General features: G+C 42.4%; 1 protein-coding gene across 2 annotated transcripts in view; it reads right to left on the bottom strand.

The window, feature by feature from the left end:
- zfr2 (zinc finger RNA binding protein 2) overlaps positions 1–24,623 on the bottom strand; it is a 69,375-nt gene that overhangs the window by 17,995 nt on the left and 26,757 nt on the right. For both annotated transcript variants that reach the window (XM_061976274.2, XM_061976275.2), the window contains exons 6-13: positions 19,508–19,696; positions 19,191–19,422; positions 18,905–19,065; positions 15,156–15,275; positions 14,942–15,081; positions 14,633–14,759; positions 9,493–9,704; positions 3,635–3,803 (exon numbers count right to left, since the gene is read on the bottom strand). In XM_061976274.2, the coding sequence (XP_061832258.2) occupies positions 3,635–3,803; positions 9,493–9,704; positions 14,633–14,759; positions 14,942–15,081; positions 15,156–15,275; positions 18,905–19,065; positions 19,191–19,422; positions 19,508–19,696 (1,350 nt within the window). The remainder of the gene's footprint in view (positions 1–3,634; positions 3,804–9,492; positions 9,705–14,632; positions 14,760–14,941; positions 15,082–15,155; positions 15,276–18,904; positions 19,066–19,190; positions 19,423–19,507; positions 19,697–24,623) is intronic.

Genomic DNA, 24,623 nt, shown 5'->3' with positions numbered 1-24,623 from the left:
GCGTCTCACTCTGTAGGATTCATGTGTCATAACCAGGCAGGACATCTAAAGATCAGTCAATCAAACATGATTTGCACAGCAGGGGGGGGCCAAGGTGGGTTATTTCAATGTAATACATCCGTCCACTGACTGCTGACCTACAGATTTCTCTCTTCAGCCGCGAGGCAGCTCAGTTATTTTACCTTTCTCATCGCAAACAATCACAATATAAGCAATAATACTACTGTTTTTGACACTTTCCCACGAACTGCTCTTGGCTATTAGAGAAAAACTGAAACTTTTGCAAAAAAATATCTGTTTTACTGCTTTAAAGTGGAACTGCACTTTTGGGGAATGTTGTCGATCATTCACAATCCTTATGTGACACAAGCACACATACGTTTTTCTTTTTTATGTATTTTAACTCGTAAATCAACGCTAGAAAGAGTCGGCTAACGACGGATGCAATTCGCTCTATTCCACCTATAAACCACACTAAAAAAACATCCAAAAACGTCCATAATCGTTTTATACATCGTAAATTCCGAACCATAGGCATACCTGCCAACTTTTGAAATCAGAAAAACCTAGTAGCCAGGGTCCAGGACAAAGTCCTGGTGGGGGGTTCCTTCGCCCCCCGACGCAAAATGATTATTAGCATTCAGACAGGTTAAAATGTTGCTAAAACCATCACTTTTCTATCAGTCACAGTGACTTTTCAAAACAAAAATATTACAGCAAAAATCATATGGGTTGATTGACATGTTTATTCTGTAAGCTAACTTCAATAGTTTGAAATTATTTTGACAGTTAATGCCAGTTATCCTGTCAACCTTTCACAAGACTTCAATTTGTTCATTGAAAGTATAAACACTTTTTACAGTAAACAAATGGTAAAACAGTACTAAACAATTCCATAAAAAAAAAAAAATTGGTGTCATTATTAACTTTCTGTCCAAGCTTGTATAATCTACTGCCTTGTTCAATTGTAAAAAATATTCTGTGCCTAAAATTCACATTTCTATCACAATTATCATACTGTAAACATGGTAAGCTAACTTCATTAAAATTAATAGTCCTGTCAATAGCATGGAATTACAATTCAAATGTCGTTTTTTTGTAAGCCTTTCAAAAGAATTCAAAATATGAAAAATGAATGAAAATTAATTGAAGCCATCAGACACTTGAAAAGTGGCACATCACATTTCTAATGTAATCATTTGAACTTTTCAACAGAAATAGCACTGCAAAAATATTAAGGACATACTTCTGTATTTTGGTAGTTATGCTGTCAATATTTAACAAGATTTCTTCAACTTGGACTTGAAAGCATAAATAGTATAAACACTTTTAACAGTATAACAGTACTAAACAATTCCAATAGATAACATTGGTGTCATTACCTTTTTGTTTGCTCAATTATTGCCTCCGTAAATAAAACTTCGGCATTCATCACATCCAAAGAATCTGTTTGGGCGACGAAAAACGTTGAAAGTTTTCCACTTGTATCGCTAGCAACGGCATTAGACTTGTGTTTTTTTGTCCCAACGTGGTCTTTTACATCGCTAATTCCTCCGTGTCCGATCGAAAAATCTTGTCTGCACAAGGTGCAATTCGCGTAGTTTTCACCCTTTTTGGAACGGATAATTATTCCCGGATAGGCTTTTGAATATTCTTCACGGAATGACTGCAGTTTTCTTTTCGGTTTAAGACTCGTTTGCGATTTTTCTCCGGCTGATTCCGTGATCGTTCGCTCGTTTGGAAACAATGGCAACAGGTGCCTCGTGCTTGGCAGCGGTGCTATAAATAGCCTCGCGCACGGCATTCGGAATGGCTCGATAGGAAGTTACGGGAAACAGTGTCGATTGTCATTGTTGTTACGCGATTTCGTGAATAAAACTTTAAAAAAAAAAAAATTTTTAATTAATGAAAAAACGTATTTTTTATCACTGCAACCGTAACCCGGAATAGGTTGATGAAAACCGTACTAATTACGGGAAAACCGGAGTAGTTGGCAGGTATGCATAGGCCACTACTTTTTTCCTACGCTTTGAACCCTGCTCTTATAAAACGGTGCGGCTAATTTCTGGCTTTTTCTTTACTGGCGGCTAAAATGGAAATACTTAAAAAACTGAATATTTCTATTCAGTGTGTGCTGCATTGCCTTTCTGTTTGGGACTGAGCTTATACCTGGAAGTTCAAGTGATGTTCCATCTTCTAGCCGTACATAGCGTTTCTCTTGTATGTTTTTTTCCATTCGTCACTCCAAGCAACGTTTTCAAGTTTTACAATATAACTAAAAAGATTCTTACTTACCGTATTTTCCGCACTATAAGGCGCACCTAAAAACCACAAATTTTCTCAAAAGCTGACAGTGCGCCTTATAACCCGGTGCGCTTTATATATGGATTAATATTAAGATTCATTTTCATAAAGTTTCGGTCTCGCAACTTCGGTAAACAGCCGCCATCTTTTTTCCCGGTAGAACAGGAAGCGCTTCTTCTTCTACGCAAGCAACCGCCAAGGTAAGCACCCTCCCCCATAGAACAGGAAGCACTTCTTCTTCTACTGTAAGCGACCACCCGCCCGCGTAGAAGAAGAAAAAGCGCGCGGATATTACCGTACGTTTCATTTCCTTTGTGTGTTTACATCTGTAAAGACCACAAAATGGCTCCTACTAAGCGACAGGTTTCCGGTTCATGAAAAGACGCAATCTCTCCATCTGCACACGGATTACTATTTCACAGCAACTGATATTCCTGTGAACCGCACTGTGGATACAACGGGAGCACGTACGGTGAATATTCGCACCACAGGGAATGAGAAGTCATCCTTCACTGTGGTTCTAGCTTGCCATGCTAATGGCCAGAAACTTCCACCCATGGTGATATTCAAAAGGAAGACCTTGCCAAAAGAGACCTTTCCAGCCGGCGTCATCATAAAAGCTAACTCGAAGGGATGGATGAAGAAAAGATGAGCGAGTGGTTAAGGTAAGTTTAAGTTTACGCGAAGAGGCCGGGTGGCTTTTTTCACGCAGCTCCGTCCATGTTGATATACGACTCCATGCGCGCCCACATCACGCTGGTTTTAATATATTATTAAAGTTTGACTGACCTATTTGACTGTTTTTTTGACATTCCTTTAGCGCAGTTAGATGCGGCTTATAACACGGGGCGGCTTATAGGTGGACAAAGTTTTGAAATATGCCGTTCATTGAAGGCGCGGCTTATAACCCAGGGCGCCTTATGGTGCGGAAAATACGGTAATGTTGGTGGTTTTTGGATGTTTTTTTCCGGGGCCTTTATGAGCGCAAAAGATGATTCCCATTAGCTTCATTTTTAGCCACCTTGTACTTGCCGTATATTACAAATTAGAATGTATAAAAAACAAAATGGAAAAACATTTGTGTTCTTGTCTCACGTAAGGATTGTGAATGATAGGCAAAATTTCCAAAAAAAAGTGCAGTTCCTGTTTAAGTTGATATTAGTTACATCCGGCGAGAGTCCAGCTGTTGTGGGCCAGTACAGATAATAACCTGCAAAAAACACACAGCGTTAATTTCTAGGGTTCTTCAATCTTAAGTCGACTTCTGCAAAATACAAAGAAAATCAGGCAGCATGGAAGCCTTTGGGTTGAAGAGGGAGCTTTTTCTTACCGCCAGTTGTTTGGGCAGCTGTTCAGCGATGCTCTTGAGTAAAGCGACGCTGGGTTTTTTAGTAGACAGCACGGTGAGTTCAACATTAGTGTCACCTCGAAGCAGCAGGCCCTTGGCGAGGATGCCCACCCGCATCACACCTTTCAGCAGCCGTGCTGCGCTCTCAGTACTGTCGAAGGAAGGGGAAATCATGCTACATAACTAAAACATTTGGATGGAATTATTTTTTTTATTTTTTTTTTTTTTTTAGACAAACATTTAGTTGTCTACTGGATCCAGTACATGTGTATTGTATGTATTAGAGATGCGCGGTTTGCGGGCACAACCGCGGAGTCCGCGGATTATCCGCGGATCGGGCGGATGAAATTTAAAAAAATTAGATTTTATCCGCGGGTCGGGTCGGGTCGGGCGGTTGAAATAAAAAAAAATTAGATTTTAAATAGATTCAGGCGGGTGGCAGTTAAACCAATTGGGAAATATATATACATAGTTAAATGTTGTTACCCACATACGAAAAACGAGCAGGCACCTGCAGCATATGCCACAACAGAAGAAAAAAAAAAAAAGAGATGGACACTTTTACGGAGCGGAGAAGGGACGCCTCGCCGGGGTCCGGGACCGAGGCCCCTTCCCCCGAGAGGGCCCCACCGGGAGCCGTAGCTGAGGCGATCCGCGAGAAGGGCCCGACGCACGTCCAGGGTCACCACCGCACCGACACCCCGCCTCGTCCGCCTTCGCCGCGGCCGGCGTCACGCGCAGCAGGTAAGCAGCTTACCTGCCCGCCACCCCTGTTGCCGGGGGCGCGTAACAGGGGTCACTCCGCGCGCAGTGCGCTCACGAAAGGGGTGGGGCTCACCCTGGTTGATATAGACAGCAGGACGGTGGCCATGGAAGTTGGAACCCGCTAAGGAGTGTGTAACAACCCACCTGCCGAATCAACTAGCCCTGAAAATGGATGGCGCTGGAGCGTCGGGCCCATACCCGGCCGTCGCCGGCAGCGAGATGCGCTTGGAGGTGCGCTCAGCGCGGTTCCCATATGATTGCGCACTGGTGTGCGTCTGGGTCGTGACAGCGTGGCACGCGAATGTCTGTGCTGCATTGGATCAGTCTCCTTTCTTTAACAGGCAAAAGCTTTATAACCTCACTAATGCCTTGCATCGTCTATATTAGATATATAACAACGGGCGGGTGCGGTTCTGATCAAATGTTAGATCGGGTGGATGGCGGATGGTTGACGACTTTCTGATGCGGTTGCGGATGAAATAATTGCCTATCCGCGCATCTCTAGTACCGTATTTTCCGCACCATTAGCCGCACCTAAAAACCACAAATTTACTCAAAAGCTGACAGTGCGGCTTTTAACCCGGTGCGCTTTATATATGGATAAATATTAAGATTCATTTTCATAAAGTTTCGGTCTCGCAACTTCGGTAAACAGCCGCCATCTTTTTTCCCGGTAGAACAGGAAGCGCTTCTTCTTCTACGCAAGCAACCGCCAAGGTAAGCACCCGCCCCCATAGAACAGGAAGCGCTTCTTCTTCTACTGTAAGCAACCACCCGCCCCCGGAAGAAGAAGAATCGCGCGGATTTTCGTTTCATTTCCTTTGTGTGTTTACATCTGTAAAGACCAGACCACAAAAGAGACCTTTCCAGCCGGCGTCATCATAAAAGCTAACTCGAAGGGATGGATGGATGAAGAAAAGATGAGCGAGTGGTTAAGGGAAGTTTACGCGAAGAGGCCGGGTGGCTTTTTTCACGCAGCTCCGTCCATGTTGATATACGACTCCATGCGCGCCCACATCACAGATGGTGTCAAAAAACAAGTGAAGCACACAAATACAACACTCGCCGTCATTCCGGGTGGATTAACCAAAGAACTCCAACCGCTGGATATTGGTGTCAACAGGGCATTCAAATCACGACTGCGAACGGCGTGGGAACAATGGATGACCGAAGGCGAACACACTTTCACTAAGACAGGGAGACAGCGCCGGACGACATACGCCAACATCTGCCAGTGGATCGTAAATGCCTGGGCAGATATTTCGGTCACAACTGTGGTCCGAGCTTTCCGGAAGGCAGGATTCACAGAACTGCTGGACAACAGTGACACTGACTCCGATGACTTCGACGAGACGGAACCGGCCATTTTGGATCCCACATTTGCCCAACTTTTCAATTCGGACACCGAAGACGAAGAATTCGAAGGATTTACGAATGAAGAATAACTTCAGAAAGTGAGCGCTATGTTTATTTTGTGTGTTGTGACATTAACGTTCGAGCAACATTATGTTGCTATTGCTCTGCACTATTTTGAATTTTACTATGTTTGTGATTGCACATTTGCGTACATTTTGGGACAGAGTTGTTAGAACGCTGGTTTTTAATATATCATTAAAGTTTGACTGACCTATCTGACTGTTTTTTTGACATTCCCTTTCGCGCAGCGTAGGCGCGGCTTATAGTCCGGGGCGGCTTATAGGTGGACAAAGTTTTGTAATATGCCATTCATTGAAGGTGCGGCTAATAACCCGGGGCGGCTTATAGTGCGGAAAATACGGTATGTATGTATGTACAGTCGTGGTCAAACGTTTGGACACACCTTCTCATTCAATGCCTTTTCATTATTTTCATGACTATTTACATTGTAGATTGTCACATCAAAACTATGAATGACACATGTGGAGTTATGTACTTAACAAAAAAAAGGTGAAACAACTGAAAACATGTTTTATGTTCTTGTTTCTTCAAAATATCCATCCATTGCTCTGATTACTGCTTTGCACACTCTTGGCATTCTCTCCATGAGCTTCAAGAGGTAGTCACCTGACATGGTTTTTACTTCACAGGTGTGCTTGAAGCTCATGGAGAGAATGCCAAGAGTGTGATCTTTCGGTGCAGTCAGCCAAATTTTAGAACTGTCTGTATTACTTTATTTACACTAAATAAATTGATTATTGACGTTTACTAATCAATTTTATAATAGTCGATGTCCGACTTGCGAGGCATCTAAAAATCGATTATTTCCCCCACCTCTAATTGTTACATTTGTTAAAACACGGTCTAATTAATTATATCGAAGACGCCTCATATTTCTATTGAGGAAAATCTTGCGATATACATTGATATCGTTTAATCTCCAAGCCCTAATAACTTATAGTAATAATAATAAACACACAAAGAAACACCACCAAAAACGTCCTCGTTTTCTGCGAGCATATCCCATACCTGCCAACTTTTGAAATCAGAAAAACCTAGTAGCCAGGGTCCAGGGGCCGCAGGCCCCGGTAGGTCCAGGACAAAGTCCTGGTGGGGGGTTCTTCGCCCCCCGACGCAAAATGATTATTAGCATTCAGACAGGTTAAAATGTTGCTAAAACCATCACTTTTCTATCAGTCACAGTGACTTTTCAAAACAAAAATATTACAGCAAAAATCATATGGGTTGATTGACATGTTTATTCTGTAAGCTAACTTCAATAGTTTGAAATTATTTTGACAGTTAATGCCAGTTATCCTGTCAACCTTTCACAAGACTTCAATTTGTTAATTAAATGTATAAACAATATACCGTATTTTCCGCACTATTAGCCGCACCTAAAAACCACAAATTTACTCAAAAGCTGACAGTGCGGCTTTTAACCCGGTGCGTTTTATATATGGATTAATATTAAGATTCATTTTCATAAAGTTTCGGTCTCGCAACTACGGTAAACAGCCGCCATCTTTTTTCCCCGTAGAAGAGGAAGTGCTTCTTCTTCTACGCAAGCAACCGCCAAGGTAAGCACCCGCCCCCATAGAACAGGAAGCGCTTCTTCTTCTACTGTAAGCAACCACCCGCCCGCGTAGAAGAAGAAAAAGCGCGCGGATATTACGTTTCATTTCCTTTGTGTGTTTACATCTGTAAAGACCACAAAATGGCTCCTACTAAGCGACAGGGATCCGGTTCATGAAAAGACGCAATCTCTCCATCCGCACACGGATTACTATTTCACAGCAACTGCCTAAAGACTTTCAAGAAAAGCTGGCTACTTTCCGTGCATATTGCAAAAACAAGATAGCTGAAAAAAAGATCCGGCCAGAGAACATTATCAACATGGACGAGGTTCCACTGACTTTTGATATTCCTGTGAACCGCACTGTGGATACAACGGGAGCACGTACGGTGAATATTCGCACCACAGGGAATGAGAAGTCATCCTTCACTGTGGTTCTAGCTTGCCATGCTAATGGCCAGAAACTTCCACCCATGGTGATATTCAAAAGGAAGACCTTGCCAAAAGAGACCTTTCCAGCCGGCGTCATCATAAAAGCTAACTCGAAGGGATGGATGAAGAAAAGATGAGCGAGTGGTTAAGGTAAGTTTAAGTTTACGCGAAGAGGCCGGGTGGCTTTTTTCACGCAGCTCCGTCCATGTTGATATACGACTCCATGCGCGCCCACATCACGCTGGTTTTAATATATTATTAAAGTTTGACTGACCTATCTGACTGTTTTTTTGACATTCCTTTAGCGCAGTTAGATGCGGCTTACAACACGGGGCGGCTTATAGGTGGACAAAGTTTTGAAATATGCCGTTCATTGAAGGCGCGGCTTATAACCCAGGGCGCCTTATGGTGCGGAAAATACGGTAAACACTTTTTACAGTAAACAAATGGTAAAACAGTACTAAACAATTCCATTAAAAAAAATTGGTGTCATTATTAACTTTCTGTCCAAGCTTGTATAATCTACTGCCTTGTTCAATTGTAAAAAATATTCTGTGCCTAAAATTCACATTTCTATCACAATTATCATAGTGTAAACATGGTAAGCTACCTTCATTAAAATTAATAGTCCTGTCAATAGCATGGAATTACAATTCAAATGTAGTTTTCTTGTAAGCCTTTCAAAAGAATTCAAAATATGAAAAATGAATGAAAATTAATTGAAGCCATCAGACACTTGAAAAGTGGCACATCACATCTCTAATGTAATCATTTGAACTTTTCAACAGAAATAGCACTGCAAAAATATTAAGGACATACTTCTGTATTTTGGTAGTTATGCTGTCAACATTTAACAAGATTTCTTCAACTTGGACTTGAAAGCATAAATAGTATAAACACTTTTAACAGTATAACAGTACTAAACAATTCCAATAGATAACATTGGTGTCATTACCTTTTTGTGGCTGAAATCCAAATTTAGCAACGGCATTAGACTTGTGTTCTTTTGTCCCAACGTGGTCTTTTACATCGCTAATTCCTCCGTGTCCGATCGAAAAATCTTGTCTGCACAAGGTGCAATTCGCGTAGTTTTCACCCTTTTTGGAACGGATAATTATTCCCGGATAGGCTTTTGAATATTCTTCACGGAATGACTGCAGTTTTCTTTTCGGTTTAAGACTCGTTTGCCATTTTTCTCCGGCTGATTCCATGATCGTTCGCTCGTTTGGAAACAATGGCAACTGGTGCCTCGTGCTTGGCAGCGGTGCTATAAATAGCCTCGCGCATGGCATTCGGAATGGCTCGATAGGAAGTTACGGGAAGCAGTGTCGATTGTCATTGTTGTTACGCGATTTCGTGAATAAAACGTAAAAATAAATTTATTTTTTTTAATTAATGAAAAACCGTACTTTTTATCACTGCAACCGTAACCCGGAATAGGTTGATGAAAACCGTACTAATTACGGGAAAACCGGAGTAGTTGGCGGGTATGATATCCGTTGTCCACAAGTTGCAGACTTTTTCCATTTTTATTTTACGCTTAAAAAGCTTACCAAGCACTTCGAAGATTTTAATCGGATTTTGTCTCCACAAAAAACAAACGTAAGTTTTGATTAGACAATTTTGCATGAATTGGCCTGATTGTTCCTACCTTTTTTGTTGTTCACCTTCAGCAGCAGCAGCAGCAGTAACACTGGGTGTCATGTCCTTCTCCAGCAGGGTGTCGGACACCAGCTTCAGGGCTCGCTCCGAGTGGGAGACGATCCTCTGAACGGCCTGCAGCTCCAGCTCCCCCGGGTATATGGTGGCGTGTCTGGCCATGACGTGACGGTCGTCGGGCGACTCTGGACGACGCACGCACGGCTAATGAAAACAGTATTAATCCATCGTTAGGGAGAAAATATTGTGCACGTTTACTTGTGAAACATAAGAAAAATGGATGATATTATTATTGTGAATTATCATTCACAAGCTCTATTTAAGACAAGAACACATACATGCCTCTTTTTTATGCATTCTAATTTGCAAAATATGGCAAGTGTAAGGTGGCTAAGAATGCAGCTAATCTGAGTACTCCATTCTGCCCATAAAGCCCTCTAAAAAACATCCAAAAACCACCAACAATACTCCATTTACATTTCGTAACCTGAATATTAACCAAGTGTTAGCAATATTGATTATTATAAGTGCTAACACCAAGGAACTACTTTCAGCGACGCATTGATCACAAAGAGGTAACTAGCTTATGCCATACTTGCCAACCTTCCCGGATTTTCCCGAAATTCAGCGCCTCTCCCGAAAACCTCCCGGGACAAATTTTCTCCCAAAAATCTCCCGAAATTCAGGCGGAGCTGGAGGCCACGCCCCCTCCAGCTCCATGCGGACCTGAGTGACGTGTTGACAGCCTGTTCTCACGTCTGCTTTCACACAATATAAACAGCATGCCTGCCCAATCACGTTGTAACTGTAGAATGATCGAGGGCGAGTTCTTGGTTTCTTATGTGGGTTTATTGTTAGGCAGTTTCATTAACGTCCTCCCAGCGCGGTAACAACACACAACAACAGCAGTCACGTTTTCGTCTACCGTAAAGCAGTTTGTCTGCCGTAAACAGCAATGTTGTGACACTTTTAAACAGGACAATACTGCCATCTACTGTACATGCATATGTGACCCACCCATAATGTGTCACATTTTTGTGTTGATTTATTTCTTTTATTTTGTGGTTTGAATTCGTTTTTGGAGCTGTTATTACACATTTATCAGTATTCACATTGGTCAGTAGGGCGTTTCTTCCCAATTGAATGCTATCACCTGCAGACCGGAAGTGTCTTGTCATTCTGATGAGAGCGACCAGTCTGTGAACAATCGAAACGTCCTGTGTGCTTTTTCCTCCTGTATAACAGGTTAGTTTTGGTGAATCAACTCACTGAATAATATCCATGTGATCTTTATAAGTTTAAGTACACATTCTGATGGTGGAGCCTAACTCTAAAGTGTTTGTGAGTTGTAGTTTGTATTTGTGAATGAATCCAGTGTACAGCTGCAGTAATCAATACAAAATGGCGACGTGAGTACGCAATGTGTATATAGGAACTTCTGATCCTAATTCAGACTCCCAAATTAGAGCTCCCGTTTTCTTATTGATTTTATAATGTATATTTGTATAATGTGTGTGTTCTGAAATAGTGACAGAGAATAGAACAAGGATGGACAATTCAACCCTTAACTCAACAATGAGTAGAGGAGTGTTATGTGTGTGTATATGTGTAAATAAATGAACACTGAAATTCAAGTATTTCTTTTATTTATTTATTTATATATATATATATATATATATATATATATATATATATATATTAGAGATGCGTGGATAGGCAATTATTTCATCCGCAACCGCATCAGAAAGTCGTCAACCATCCGCAATCCACCCGATCTAACATTTGATCAGAACCGCATCCGCCCGCACCCGCCCGTTGATATATAGCTAATATAGACGATGCAAGGCATTAGTGAGGTTATAAAGCTTTTGCCTGTTAAAGAAAGGAGACTGATCCAATGCAGCACAGACACGCTGTCACGACACAGACGCACACCAGTCCCTTCTCCGCTCCGTAAAAGTGTCCATCTCTTTTTTTTTTTTTTTCTGTTGTGGCATATGCTGCAGGTGCCTGCTCGTTTTTCGTATGTGGGTTACAACATTTAACTATGTATATATATTTCCCAATTGGTTTAACTGCCACCCGCCTGAATCTATTTAAAATCTAATTTTTTTTTATTTCAACCACCCGACCCGACCCGCGGATAAAATCTAATTTTCTTTAATTTCATCCGCCCGATCCGCGGATAATCCGCGGACTCCGCGGTTGTGCCCGCAAACCGCGCATCTCTAATATATATATATCTTAACCACGCCCCCCACCCCATCCCGACCACGCCCCCCGCCCCCCACCTCCCGAAATCGGAGGTCTCAAGGTTGGCAAGTATGGCTAATGCTGCTGCATCGCCTCTGACTTGGTAAAAGTTCCTTCTAGATGATAAATCATGCATCACACTTGCATGTGTTAATCACAAAGATTATTATATATTTAACACGTAAACCTTAGGCTTGGGTCAGGCTGAGTAGAAAAATAAGTACTAATTAAACATACTGCAAAAGAAGGGACTCAAATGACTGACAAAAATTAACATTATATAGTTATGGTGTATTAAAATAAATAAAAGCAATTATTAATGAATATGTTTCTTACTCAAGTACAAATTAAAAAACAGCTTCACCAGTTTAGTTATATTTTTTGCGCTTAAGCCACTTCTCTGTGACATACACGCCAGACTTCTTCTGTTTGAAGTTGTCATTACTGCCACAAGTGGTCAAAAAGTGTATTACAACTGAGTACGGTCGCAGCCCATACGGACCACAGCTGAGACACATACTTTCGGGCGTCCCTCAAAAGGCAGCTCGTAGCCCAACAATATGGTTAAGAAACATTGCCCTAGACCAGAGGTCGGCAACCCGCGGCTCTGGAGCCGCATGCGGCTCTTTAGCGCCGCCCTAGTGGCTCTCTGGAGCTTTTTCAAAAATGTATGAAAAATGGAAAAAGATGAGGGGAAAAAATATATTTTTTGTTTTAATGTGGTTTCTGTAGGAGAACAAACATGACACAAACCCCCCTAATTGTTATAAATCACACTGTTTATATTAAACATGCTTCACTGATTCGAGTATTTGGCGAGCGCCGTTTTGTCCTACTAATTATGGCGGTCCTTGAACTCACCGTAGTTTGTTTAGGTGTATAACTTTCTCCGACTTTCTAGGACGTGTTTTATGCCACTTCTTTTTCTGTCTCATTTTGTCCACCAAACTTTTAAGGTTGTGCATGAAAGGTGAGTTTTGTTGATGTTATTGACTTGTGTGGAGTGCTAATCAGACATATTTGGTCACTGCATGACTGCAAGCTAATTGATGCTAACATTCTATTTAGGCTAGCTATATGTACATATTGCATCATTATGCCTCATTTGTAGCTATAATTGAGCTCATTTAGCTTATTTTAAGTCCTCTTAATTCAATTTGTATTTCATGACACACTATCTGTATGTAATATGGCTTTTAATTTTTTGCGGCTCCAAACAGATTTGTTTTTGTATTTTTGGTCCAATATGGCTCTTTCAACATTTTGGGTTGCCGACCCCTGCCCTAGACCACAAGTGTCAAACTCGAGGCCCGGCGGCCAAATTCTGGCCCGCCACATCATTGTGGCCCGCGAAAGCCTGGAAAAAATAGGTTTCAATAAAATCCTTTTTTTTTTTTTTTTTTTTACTACCGTATTTTCCGCACTATTAGCCGCACCTAAAAACCACAAATTTACTCAAAAGCTGACAGTGCGGCTTATAACCCGGTGCGCTTTATATATGGATTAATATTAAGATTCATTTTCATAAAGTTTCGGTCTCGCAACTACGGTAAACAGCCGCCATCTTTTTTCCCCGTAGAAGAGGAAGTGCTTCTTCTTCTACGCAAGCAACCGCCAAGGTAAGCACCCGCCCCCATAGAACAGGAAGCGCTTCTTCTTCTACTGTAAGCAACCACCCGCCCGCGTAGAAGAAGAAGAAGCGCGCGGATATTACGTTTCATTTCCTTTGTGTGTTTACATCTGTAAAGACCACAAAATGGCTCCTACTAAGCGACAGGTATCCGGTTCATGAAAAGACGCAATCTCTCCATCCGCACACGGACTACTATTTCACAGCAACTGCCTAAAGACTTTCAAGAAAAGCTGGCTACTTTCCGTGCATATTGTAAAAACAAGATAGCTGAAAAAAAGATCCGGCCAGAGAACATTATCAACATGGACGAGGTTCCACTGACTTTTGATATTCCTGTGAACCGCACTGTGGATACAACGGGAGCACGTACGGTGAATATTCGCACCACAGGGAATGAGAAGTCATCCTTCACTGTGGTTCTAGCTTGCCATGCTAATGGCCAGAAACTTCCACCCATGGTGATATTCAAAAGGAAGACCTTGCCAAAAGAGACCTTTCCAGCCGGCGTCATCATAAAAGCTAACTCGAAGGGATGGATGAATGAAAAAAAGATGAGCGAGTGGTTAAGGTAAGTTTACGCGAAGAGGCCGGGTGGCTTTTTTCACGCAGCTCCGTCAATGTTGATATACGATTCCATGCGCGCCCACATCACGCTGGTTTTTAATATATTATTAAAGTTTGACTGACCTATCTGACTGTTTTTTTGACATTCCTTTAGCGCAGTTAGATGCGGCTTATAACACGGGGCGGCTTATAGGTGGACAAAGTTTTGAAATATGCCGTTCATTGAAGGCGCGGCTTATAACCCAGGGCGCCTTATGGTGCGGAAAATACGGTAAATGCATTCATTCTTTAAATTTTGACAGAAAAAAAAAAGAATATTTTAAACTTTAATATTATCTGATCATGCCAATTATATTACTACATTCTGTATTGCAAAACAATTTTTGTGACATAAACACAAATCGTTAAATATCTGCTTGTCACCTTTATTTAGGATTTTAAAACAAGTTATACATAAAAAAAATCTAAAAATCGAATGCTTATGCATTCCGATTAATCCCGATTAATCACAGGTTATTACCCGCATCCATAATGTCAATTATTCTAAAAAAGCGGCCCTCTGAAAGCAGCCATTACTGCGTTGTGGCCCTCAATGAAAATGAGTTTGACACCCCTGCCCTAGGCGGATCGTCAACATAAATGGGACCGACTTTAACGGGAAACTTGCATTATCCAAACTTACCAACAGAGGAGGCACTGGCATACCCGGGCGACTCATCAAAGGCGGGGGTCCCATCCTGCGCCTCTGCTCACCCCAGTACATTTGCTCCTCCTCCATCCTTCTCCAGTACATGTCCTCCTCGTATCGCCTGCACAAGTAGCCAAAAACAGCTTTATTTCATGGAGTAAACGGATCTACTTGACATCTGAATATTAAATACATCTTAAACTCCTTAAGAGATGCCTAGCATCTCACAGCATACGTGCGTCTGAGAGAAAGCCCAGCAGGGAGATCTGTATTCTAGAATCTATTTTTAAACACCATGCTGACCTCATCTCCATGTGCCAGCGCTGCTCGTCGTCTCGCTGCCTTTTCAGCACCGCCTTCTGTTTCTTCAGTTTGGTCTCCTGCAGCTTCCTGGCTCGGTTACTCGGTTTGATCTCCACAGGGAGCTCCGGGTTCACTTTCCTCTGCAGAAAAAGCAAAAGGAGCATGAATGACCAGGTTCAAATATGTCCGAATGTGCTGTGTAACCAACGACTACCTTGTACTGCAGTCTGTGTCTTCTTCCCTTCAGGTGCATGTTTTTAGCATTTGGGTCATTGAAGCTGCATTCACATAACTTGCAGTGGAAGCGGATCACTTTGCCTTCGCTGTTACACACCTGAATACGTGTTTTGGAGGAAAGCACATTAAGAACCACGTCAACATTTTAATACGCTTGAAATAAAGACAGGCATTTACAGTACAGGCGGTCCCTGTGTTATGGCGCAACCCCATAAATTATTAATACTGTACATAAGACAAAAAAACATCCATCCATCCATCCATCCATCTTCTTCCGCTTATCCGAGGTCGGGTCGCGGGGGCAGCAGCTTAAGCAGGGAAGCCCAGACTTCCCTCTCCCCAGCCACTTCGTCCAGCTCCTCCCGGGGGATCCCGAGGCGTTCCCAGGCCAGCCGGGAGAGATAGTCTTCCCAGCGTGTCCTGGGTCTTCCCCGTGGCCTCCTACCGGTCGGACGTGCTCGAAACACCTTCCTAGGGAGGCGTTCGGGTGGCATCCTGACCAGATGCCCGAACCACCTCATCTGGCTCCTCTCCATGTGGAGGAGCAGCGGCTTTACTTTGAGCTCCTCCCGGATGACAGAGCTTCTCACCCTATCTCTAAGGGAGAGACCCGCCACTCGGCGGAGGAAACTCATTTCGGCCGCTTGTACCCGTGATCTTGTCCTTTCGGTCATGACCCAAAGCTCATGACCATAGGTGAGGATGGGAACGTAGATCGACCGGTAAATCGAGAGCTTTGCCTTCCGGCTCAGCTCCTTCTTCACCACAACGGATCGATACAGCGTCCGCATTACTGAAGACGCCGCACCGATCCGCCTGTCGATCTCACGATCCACTCTTCCCCCACTCGTGAACAAGACTCTGAGGTACTTAAACTCCTCCACTTGGGGCAAGATCTCCTCCCCAACCCGGAGATGGCACTCCACCCTTTTCCGGGAGAGAACCTTGGACTCGGACTTGGAGGTGCTGATTCCCATCCCAGTCGCTTCACACTCGGCTGCGAACCGATCCAGTGAGAGCTGAAGATCTTGGCCAGAGGAAGCCATCAGGACCACATCATCTGCAAATAGCAGAGACCTAATCCTGCAGCCACCAAACCAGATCCCCTCAACGCCCTGACTGCGCCTAGAAATTCTGTCCATAAAGGTTATGAACAGAATGGGTGACAAAGGGCAGCCTTGGCGGAGTCCAACCCTCACTGGAAACGTGTCCGACTTACTGCCGGCAATGCGGACCAAGCTCTGGCACTGATCATACAGGGAGCGAACTGCCACAATAAGACAGTCCGTTACCCCATACTCTCTGAGCACTCCCCACAGGACTTCCCGGGGTACACGGTCCAATGCCTTCTCCAGGTCCACAAAGCACATGTAGACTGGTTGGGCAAAAAACAAACAGTGCAGCGGAAAAATGCATAGTAACGTACCGTATTTTCCGCACTATTAGCCGCACCTAAAAACCACAAATTTATTCAAAAGCTGACAGTGCGGCTTTTAACCCGGTGCGCTTTATATATGGATTAATATTAAGATTCATTTTCATAAAGTTTCGATCTCGCAACTTCGGTAAACAGCCGCCATCTTTTTTCCCGGTAGAACAGGAAGCGCTTCTTCTTCTACGCAAGCAACCGCCAAGGTAAGCACCCGCCCCCCATAGAACAGGAAGCGCTTCTTCTTCTACTGTAAGCAATAGAGATGCGCGGATAGGCAATTTATCTCATCCGCAACCGCGTCAGAAAGTCGTCATCCATCCGCCATCCACCCGATGTAACGTTTGATCAAAACTGCATCCGCCCGCCATCCGCCCGTTGTTATATATCTAATATTAATTAAAAAAAAAAAAAAAGGGTGAAAACTATGCGAATTGCACCTTGTGCAGACAAAATTTTTCTTTCGGACACGGAGGAATTAGCGATGTAAAAGACCACGTTGGGACAAAAAAACACAAGTCTAATGCCGTTGCTAGCGATACAAGTGGAAAACTTTCAACGTTTTTCGTCGCCCAAACAGATTCTTTGGATGTGATAAATGCCGAAGTTTTATTTACGGAGGCAATAATTGAGCATGGACTTCCAATCGCACTGGCTGATCACATGGGACAGTTAATAATGTAATGCAACCTTTAAAAATCATTACGCGGTGATCGCGATCCCAAAAATAAACTTTTCTTGCATGATAATGTCCAGAAAATTTCGCTTTATATTACTATAGAGTCCTTTTAACGAATGAGTTTGATGGTTTATCACAAACCTTAAATGAAATTCCATGGCCACCGTCCTGCTCTCTATATCAACCAGGGTGAGCCCCACCCCTTTCGTGAGCGCACTGTGCGCGGAGTGACCCCTGTTACGCGCCCCCGGCAATAGGGGTGGCAAGCAGGTAAGCTGCGCGGGCGGAGCGCGCGGAGTGACCCATGTTACGAGCCCCCGGCCACGGGGGTGGCGGGCAGGTACCGTAAGCTGCTTACCTGCTGCGCGTGACGCCGGCCGCGGCGAAAGCGGACGAGGCGGGGTGTCGGTGCGGTGGGCGCCGTAGTGACCCTGGACGTGCGTCGGGCCCTTCTCGCGGATCGCCTCAGCTACGGCTCCCGGTGGGGCCCTCTCGGGGGAAGGGGCCTCGGTCCCGGACCCCGGCGAGGCGTCCCTTCTCCGCTCCGTAAAAGTGTCCATCTCTTTTCTTTTTTCTTCTTCTGTTGTGGCATATGCTGCAGGTGCCTGCTCGTTTTTCGTATGTGGGTAACAACATTTAACTATGTATATATATTTCCGAATTGGTTTAACTGCCACCCGCAAAAAAACAAAAAAAAAAAAAAAAAAAAAAAAAAAAAAATCTAATTAATCCGCCCGACCCGACCCGCGAGCGGATAAAATCTTATTTTTTTTAATTTCATCCGCCCGATCCGCGGATAATCCGCGGACTCCGCGGTTGTGTCCGCAAACCGCGCATCTCTAGTAAGCAACCACCCGCCCGCGTAGAAGCAGAAAAAGCGCGCGGATATCACCGTACGTTTCATTTCCTTTGTGTGTTTACATCTGTAAAGACCACAAAATGGCTCCTACTAAGCGACAGGTATCCGGTTCATGAAAAGACGCAATCTCTCCATCCGCACACGGATTACTATTTCACAGCAACTGATATTCCTGTGAACCGCACTGTGGATACAACGGGAGCACGTACGGTGAATATTCGCACCACAGGGAATGAGAAGTCATCCTTCACTGTGGTTCTAGCTTGCCATGCTAATGGCCAGAAACTTCCACCCATGGTGATATTCAAAAGGAAGACCTTGCCAAAAGAGACCTTTCCAGCCGGCGTCATCATAAAAGCTAACTCGAAGGGATGGATGAAGAAAAGATGAGCGAGTGGTTAAGGTAAGTTTAAGTTTACGCGAAGAGGCCGGGTGGCTTTTTTCACGCAGCTCTGTCCATGTTGATATACGTATGTTTGTGATTGCACATTTGCGTACATTTTGGGAGTGAACAGAGTTGTTAGAACGCTGGTTTTTAATATATTATTAAAGTTTGACTGACCTATCTGACTGTTTTTTTGACATTCCTTTAGCGCAGTTAGATGCGGCTTACAACACGGGGCGGCTTATAGGTGGACAAAGTTTTGAAATATGCCGTTCATTGAAGGCGCGGCTTTTAACCCAGGGCGCCTTATGGTGCGGAAAATACGGTACCTCTTGTAGAAAATAAATACAAATTGGCCTGTTTTGCCCGCTTACCTCCTCGATATAATCATGCCCGACAGGTTGGATGTCCGCCAGGCCTCCTGCCCTGTCGCCATCCTCATCCTCGCTCTGGAGCTCCGCCTTTGAAGCAGGTGCTGGTTGCAGGGTCTCTTCCCCTTTCACTGCTGCTGCTGGGGAGCTGCTTGACTTGTTGGCTGTAAAGCAGGGTGCAAACATCTTTATATTATTACCTCCATTTCAAAGGAGTGAGCTGTCGTTACACCACACGAGTAATGGAAAGGAAAACCACATTAGCTGAACGTCAAGTCCACAAACTTACAAGTGAAAGTTATTTTGGAGGGAGCCGTTTTCTTGACCGTTGTCAGGGTTTTTCCCGCAGTGTTGGGTTTGGACGTGACGGCGGGAGTTGAAACGGTTGTTGCTGAGGCAACGACAGCGGTGGAGGCCAGGTGTTTGGCAGCTGTTGATGTGGTGACGGTTGATGCGGAATTCAGCAACACAGGCTCGGTGGAAGGGATAGGCTTGCCCAGCTTGGTGTGTAGTTTCACCACCTATGCCAAGCCAAAAACAAAAATCCCCGTCGATCATGCTGTTGCAAAATGGGAAGGAACGTCACATGTATGAAACAGCTCTGACCTTCTGGTGTTTGGCCCCACGGATGTGTGCGGCGTAAGCATCAACTCCAGTGCAGGAAATGTCACACAATTCGCAGCGCAACTGAGACTGGACCCCTCGGGGGGCACAGCTGGGGCCTGTCTGGCCACTACTCTTCTGGGCTGCCTCTTTTTTCTTATGTTTCTGGCCCTCCAGATGCTCCCGGTATGTCTGTAAATAAAATAAATAACAATAAAATAAATGTACATACAATTACTTAGTGCTTAAGTACACTAACAAAATTAATATTAGTATATATGTTTCTTATATAAACTCATGATAACTGATGAAAAATACATTTACATATTTATAAAAAATGTATATGATTATTTATTACAAATTACAAACTATGTTACGCTAAAATAAATAAATTCTAACAAAAGTCATAACAAAAAACAATAATAATTACAATATATGTTTCTTGAATAAACAGTCAATAAAATTAAAGTGCTAATGAAAATACTAATATAAAACTGATGGAAAATAAATGTACATACAACAAAGTAGTGCTCAAATAAACAAACTAAATAATAATTAACAATAAATAGGTTACACTGTCAATAAAATTAAAGTCCAAATGAAAATACAGCTTCACCACTTTATTCATAATTTTTGCGCTTAAAAAACATCCACGCGAGTTTAGCGCCAAACTTCTTCTGTTTGTTTGCTATTGTCATTACTATTATTAAATGGTGAATAATAGTGTATTACCGTATTTTCCGCACTATTAGCCGCACCTAAAAACCACAAATTTACTCAAAAGCTGACAGTGCGGCTTTTAACCCGGTGCGCTTTATATATGGATTAATATTAAGATTCATTTTCATAAAGTTTCGGTCTCGCAACTACGGTAAACAGCCGCCATCTTTTTTCCCCGTAGAAGAGGAAGTGCTTCTTCTTCTACGGCAAGCAACCGCCAAGGTAAGCACCCGCCCCCATAGAACAGGAAGCGCTTCGTCTTCTACTGTAAGCAACCACCCGCCCCCGTAGAAGAAGAAGAAGCGCGCGGATATTACGTTTCATTTCCTTTGTGTGTTTACATCTGTAAAGACCACAAAATGGCTCCTACTAAGCGACAGGTTTCCGGTTCATGAAAAGACGCAATCTCTCCATCCGCACACGGACTACTATTTCACAGCAACTGCCTAAAGACTTTCAAGAAAAGCTGGCTACTTTCCGTGCATATTGTAAAAACAAGATAGCTGAAAAAAAGATCCGGCCAGAGAACATTATCAACATGGACGAGGTTCCACTGACTTTTGATATTCCTGTGAACCGCACTGTGGATACAACGGGAACACGTACGGTGAATATTCGCACCACAGGGAATGAGAAGTCATCCTTCACTGTGGTTCTAGCTTGCCATGCTAATGGCCAGAAACTTCCACCCATGGTGATATTCAAAAGGAAGACCTTGCCAAAAGAGACCTTTCCAGCCGGCGTCATCATAAAAGCTAACTCGAAGGGATGGATGGATGAAGAAAAGATGAGCGAGTGGTTAAGGTAAGTTTACGCGAAGAGGCCGGGTGGCTTTTTTCACGCAGCTCCGTCCATGTTGATATACGACTCCATGCGCGCCCACATCACGCTGGTTTTTAATATATTATTAAAGTTTGACTGACCTATCTGACTGTTTTTTTGACATTCCTTTAGCGCAGTTAGATGCGGCTTATAACACGGGGCGGCTTATAGGTGGACAAAGTTTTGAAATATGCCGTTCATTGAAGGCGCGGCTTATAACCCAGGGCGGCTTATGGTGCGGAAAATACGGTATGTTACGCTAAAATAAATAAATTCTAACAAAAGTCATAACAAAAAACAATAATAATTAAAGCTGCAAGCAGCATTGGTCGGGCCCGCGTATTTGGCAGGTGCTAGTCCTAAGTGTCCCAATACTTTTGTCAAGTTTTAGTCCCAAGTGTCCCAATACTTTTGTCTACTTTTAGTCTGAAGTGTCCCAAGACTTTTGTCTAGTTTGTCTACCTTGTCTGCATTGTGTGGGCACGTTGGTGCTTCCTGCTTTTAAGCAGCCATCTTAAAAAAAACAGCAGCGCAGCAGCATCAGCGCAGCGGTTCTTTGAAGGCTCATAAAATCAAAACCGGAGCATTTAGAAAAATTATTTCGATAACTTTTATTTGGAAGGGTTCAATCTCTCTCCTGTGTTATTTTGAAGCTGATACGACAAACGCGCTCAGAGGAGATAATGTTTGAAGAGAAGTGACCGGTTTATAAAAAAAAATTGTTTTTGTTTCATGTCTCTCCGACCTTCCCAGTGGGAGTTACAGGCAGTTTTGTCATTTTTTTCTTCCGAGGAGCAGTTTTTTCTGCGGTTTATTCAAAAATTGCGCTAGAGCGCAATTTTGAGATTTGGTGTTAGGTTTTTTTATTAGATCGCAATTTTTGCCAGTCCTGATGTGTGTGTTCAGTTTGGTGAGTTTTGAAGCAAGTTAAGAGGGTGAAAATACAGCTCAAAGAGGCAAAAGTTACTGTTTTTAGTACTTTTTTGTCTTGAAGGGGGAATTGCCAACTTCCTGTTGATTTTTGCCCGAGGAAATTAATTAATGAAAAGTAGGTCTAAGTAAGACCTACCGTACATAGAGGTTTTTGTTTCATGTCTCTACAACATTCGTACTGGGAGTTATAAGCAGTTTTCTTTCTAGGGGGCGCTAGAGCGCAATTTTGAGTTTTGGGGTTTGGTTTTTTGATAAAAAGTTTTGCCGTATATTACTGATGTGTGTGTAAAATTTGGTGAGTTTGGAAGCATGCTAAGGGGTTCAAATTACAGCGCAAAGTTGCGGAAGAATAATAATAATAAAACCTTACAAATTCAATAGGTCCTTATGTCCCATTGCATAAGGACTCCCTTTGGGAGTCCTTATACAATGGGCCATGCGGGCCCTAATTACAATATATGTTTCTTGAATAAACAGTCAATAAAATTAAAGTGCTAATGAAAATACTAATATAAAACTGACGGAAAATAAATGTACATACAACAAAGTAGTGCTAAAATAAACAAACTAAATAATAATTAACAATAAATAGGTTACACTGTCAATAAAATTAAAGTCCAAATGAAAATACAGCTTCACCACTTTATTCATATTTTTTGCGCTTAAAAAACATCCACACGAGTTTAGCGCCAAACTTCTTCTGTTTGTTTGCTATTGTCATTACTATTATTAAATGGTGAATAAGTGTATTACAACTAGGTACCGCTGCGGCCCACAGATACTTTTTGGCGGCCCCTCTAGGGGTTGTTCGTGGCCCCCTACAATAATAATAATATTAATAATAATGGATTAGATTTATATAGCGCTTTTCTAGACACTCAAAGCACTTCACAGAGAAGTCAGAACCCATCATTCATTCACACCTATCATTCATTCATCATTCATTCACCGGTGTGAGCGGCACCGGGGGCGAGGGTGAAGTGTCCTGCCCAAGGACACAACGGCAACGATTTTTGGATGGTAGGAGACGGGGAGCGAACCTGCAACCCTCAGGTTTCTGGCACGGCCGCTCTACCCGCTACGCCATTTTTACTTTGTCTTTAGATGTAAGGCTGCAGCTAACGATTATTTTTCTATCGATTAATCTATAGATTATTTTTTTCGATTAATCGGTTAATTATAGATTATTTTTTCGATTAATCTATAGATTATTTTTCCTTTTACCAATTATTTTTTTTATTTAAAATGAGGATGAAAAAATAAATTTAGGCAATTTTTTTCAAAAGGCATGACTCAGCCACTCAGTCAACATTGACAACATGACAAAATATTCTGTAACAATGTAAACATTTAAAACTTTTAACACTTAACAAAATTAAAAGTAGCTTATTTGCTTTTTAATGTGCAAATATAAAAGTAAACATCCAGTGCAAATCTTAATATTCTGCAATAGTGCTTATTTTGCTTAATAACACAACAATGATAGTATGATTAAAGTGAAAGTTAATTGTTCGTTTGTACATAGCATATGTAACTGTTAATGTTGTAAAAGGTATTTGCACAACTAATTAATGTTAGCGTTAAAGAGGAGCGCGTCTTTGTAAACACTGAACAGGCACGCCAAACGCGCCTCTCAGAGCGAAACGGTGTTTTAGTTTATGAATTTACAACGCAGATACAAATGACACATTCATGTTTTTGTGTAATGATGACAACGTATATTCACGCGGACGATTGACTAGTTGATGGTGATGGCAAGAACGCTGTCGGGTGTTTTCTTTTCAAATGTTCCTTCATAGCCGTTGTGCTGCTATGATAGGCCATTTCCGCTCGACACAGTGTGCATACAACAACTGTCAAGTGTTTTGCTTTTTTCGCTGTGCTTATCCCACACTTGAAGGGATGTACCAATGCTGAATGTGGCTTCTATATTTCACTCAAAAGACCAGACCGTAGTTACTTTTTCCTTTTATTTTCCTTTAGTTTGCAACAGTTTTTCCAACGAAGAAACAGCTTCTTTTTACTTCTTTAGTCTTTTTAGCAGTCTTTAGCAGTGTTAGTAGACTTTAGTTTCTTTAGCTGTCTTTAGTAGCCTTTAGCTTCTTTAGTAGGTGAAAAACCTTTAAGGACAAAACACCACAAGATTAACATGCTGTAAAAAAATCAATCAATTATCAATCCCATAATTTACAATTATTAATTAGGCTATCAAACTCTTAACCATTAAACAAGTGCAAGAAAATGGACACATCTTTTCCCTTTAAGTTAAAACAGATTTTAAATAAATTGTCTCAACATAAATGCGCCAAGATCCATATAAAATACATTTAAACCCAGAAACACGATAGATAAATGCAGCAGAAAACCCAATATGCAAGTACATAAATACCTAACCAATTAACCACCTATTTAGATACATATTTAAAATCTATATTCAATATAAATATATTATTAATTTAGCAGTGAAACACTCAATCTTAAACGCTGTCTACTGGTAGAAAAATGCCCCTTTTTCTATGCCCTCACCAGCAGCCAATGATCCAACACAGTTAAATCCAACACTTTAAGTTGAGCGACTTCACCCTCCTGATGAAGCAAACTGCTCCAACATTTATCAAACTATGCAAAGAATATCAACACGTCC

Source organism: Nerophis lumbriciformis, linkage group LG14 (assembly GCF_033978685.3).
Source record: "Nerophis lumbriciformis linkage group LG14, RoL_Nlum_v2.1, whole genome shotgun sequence".
Taxonomy (NCBI): domain Eukaryota; kingdom Metazoa; phylum Chordata; class Actinopteri; order Syngnathiformes; family Syngnathidae; genus Nerophis; species Nerophis lumbriciformis.
This window is presented reverse-complemented; position numbering and strand designations above follow the sequence as displayed.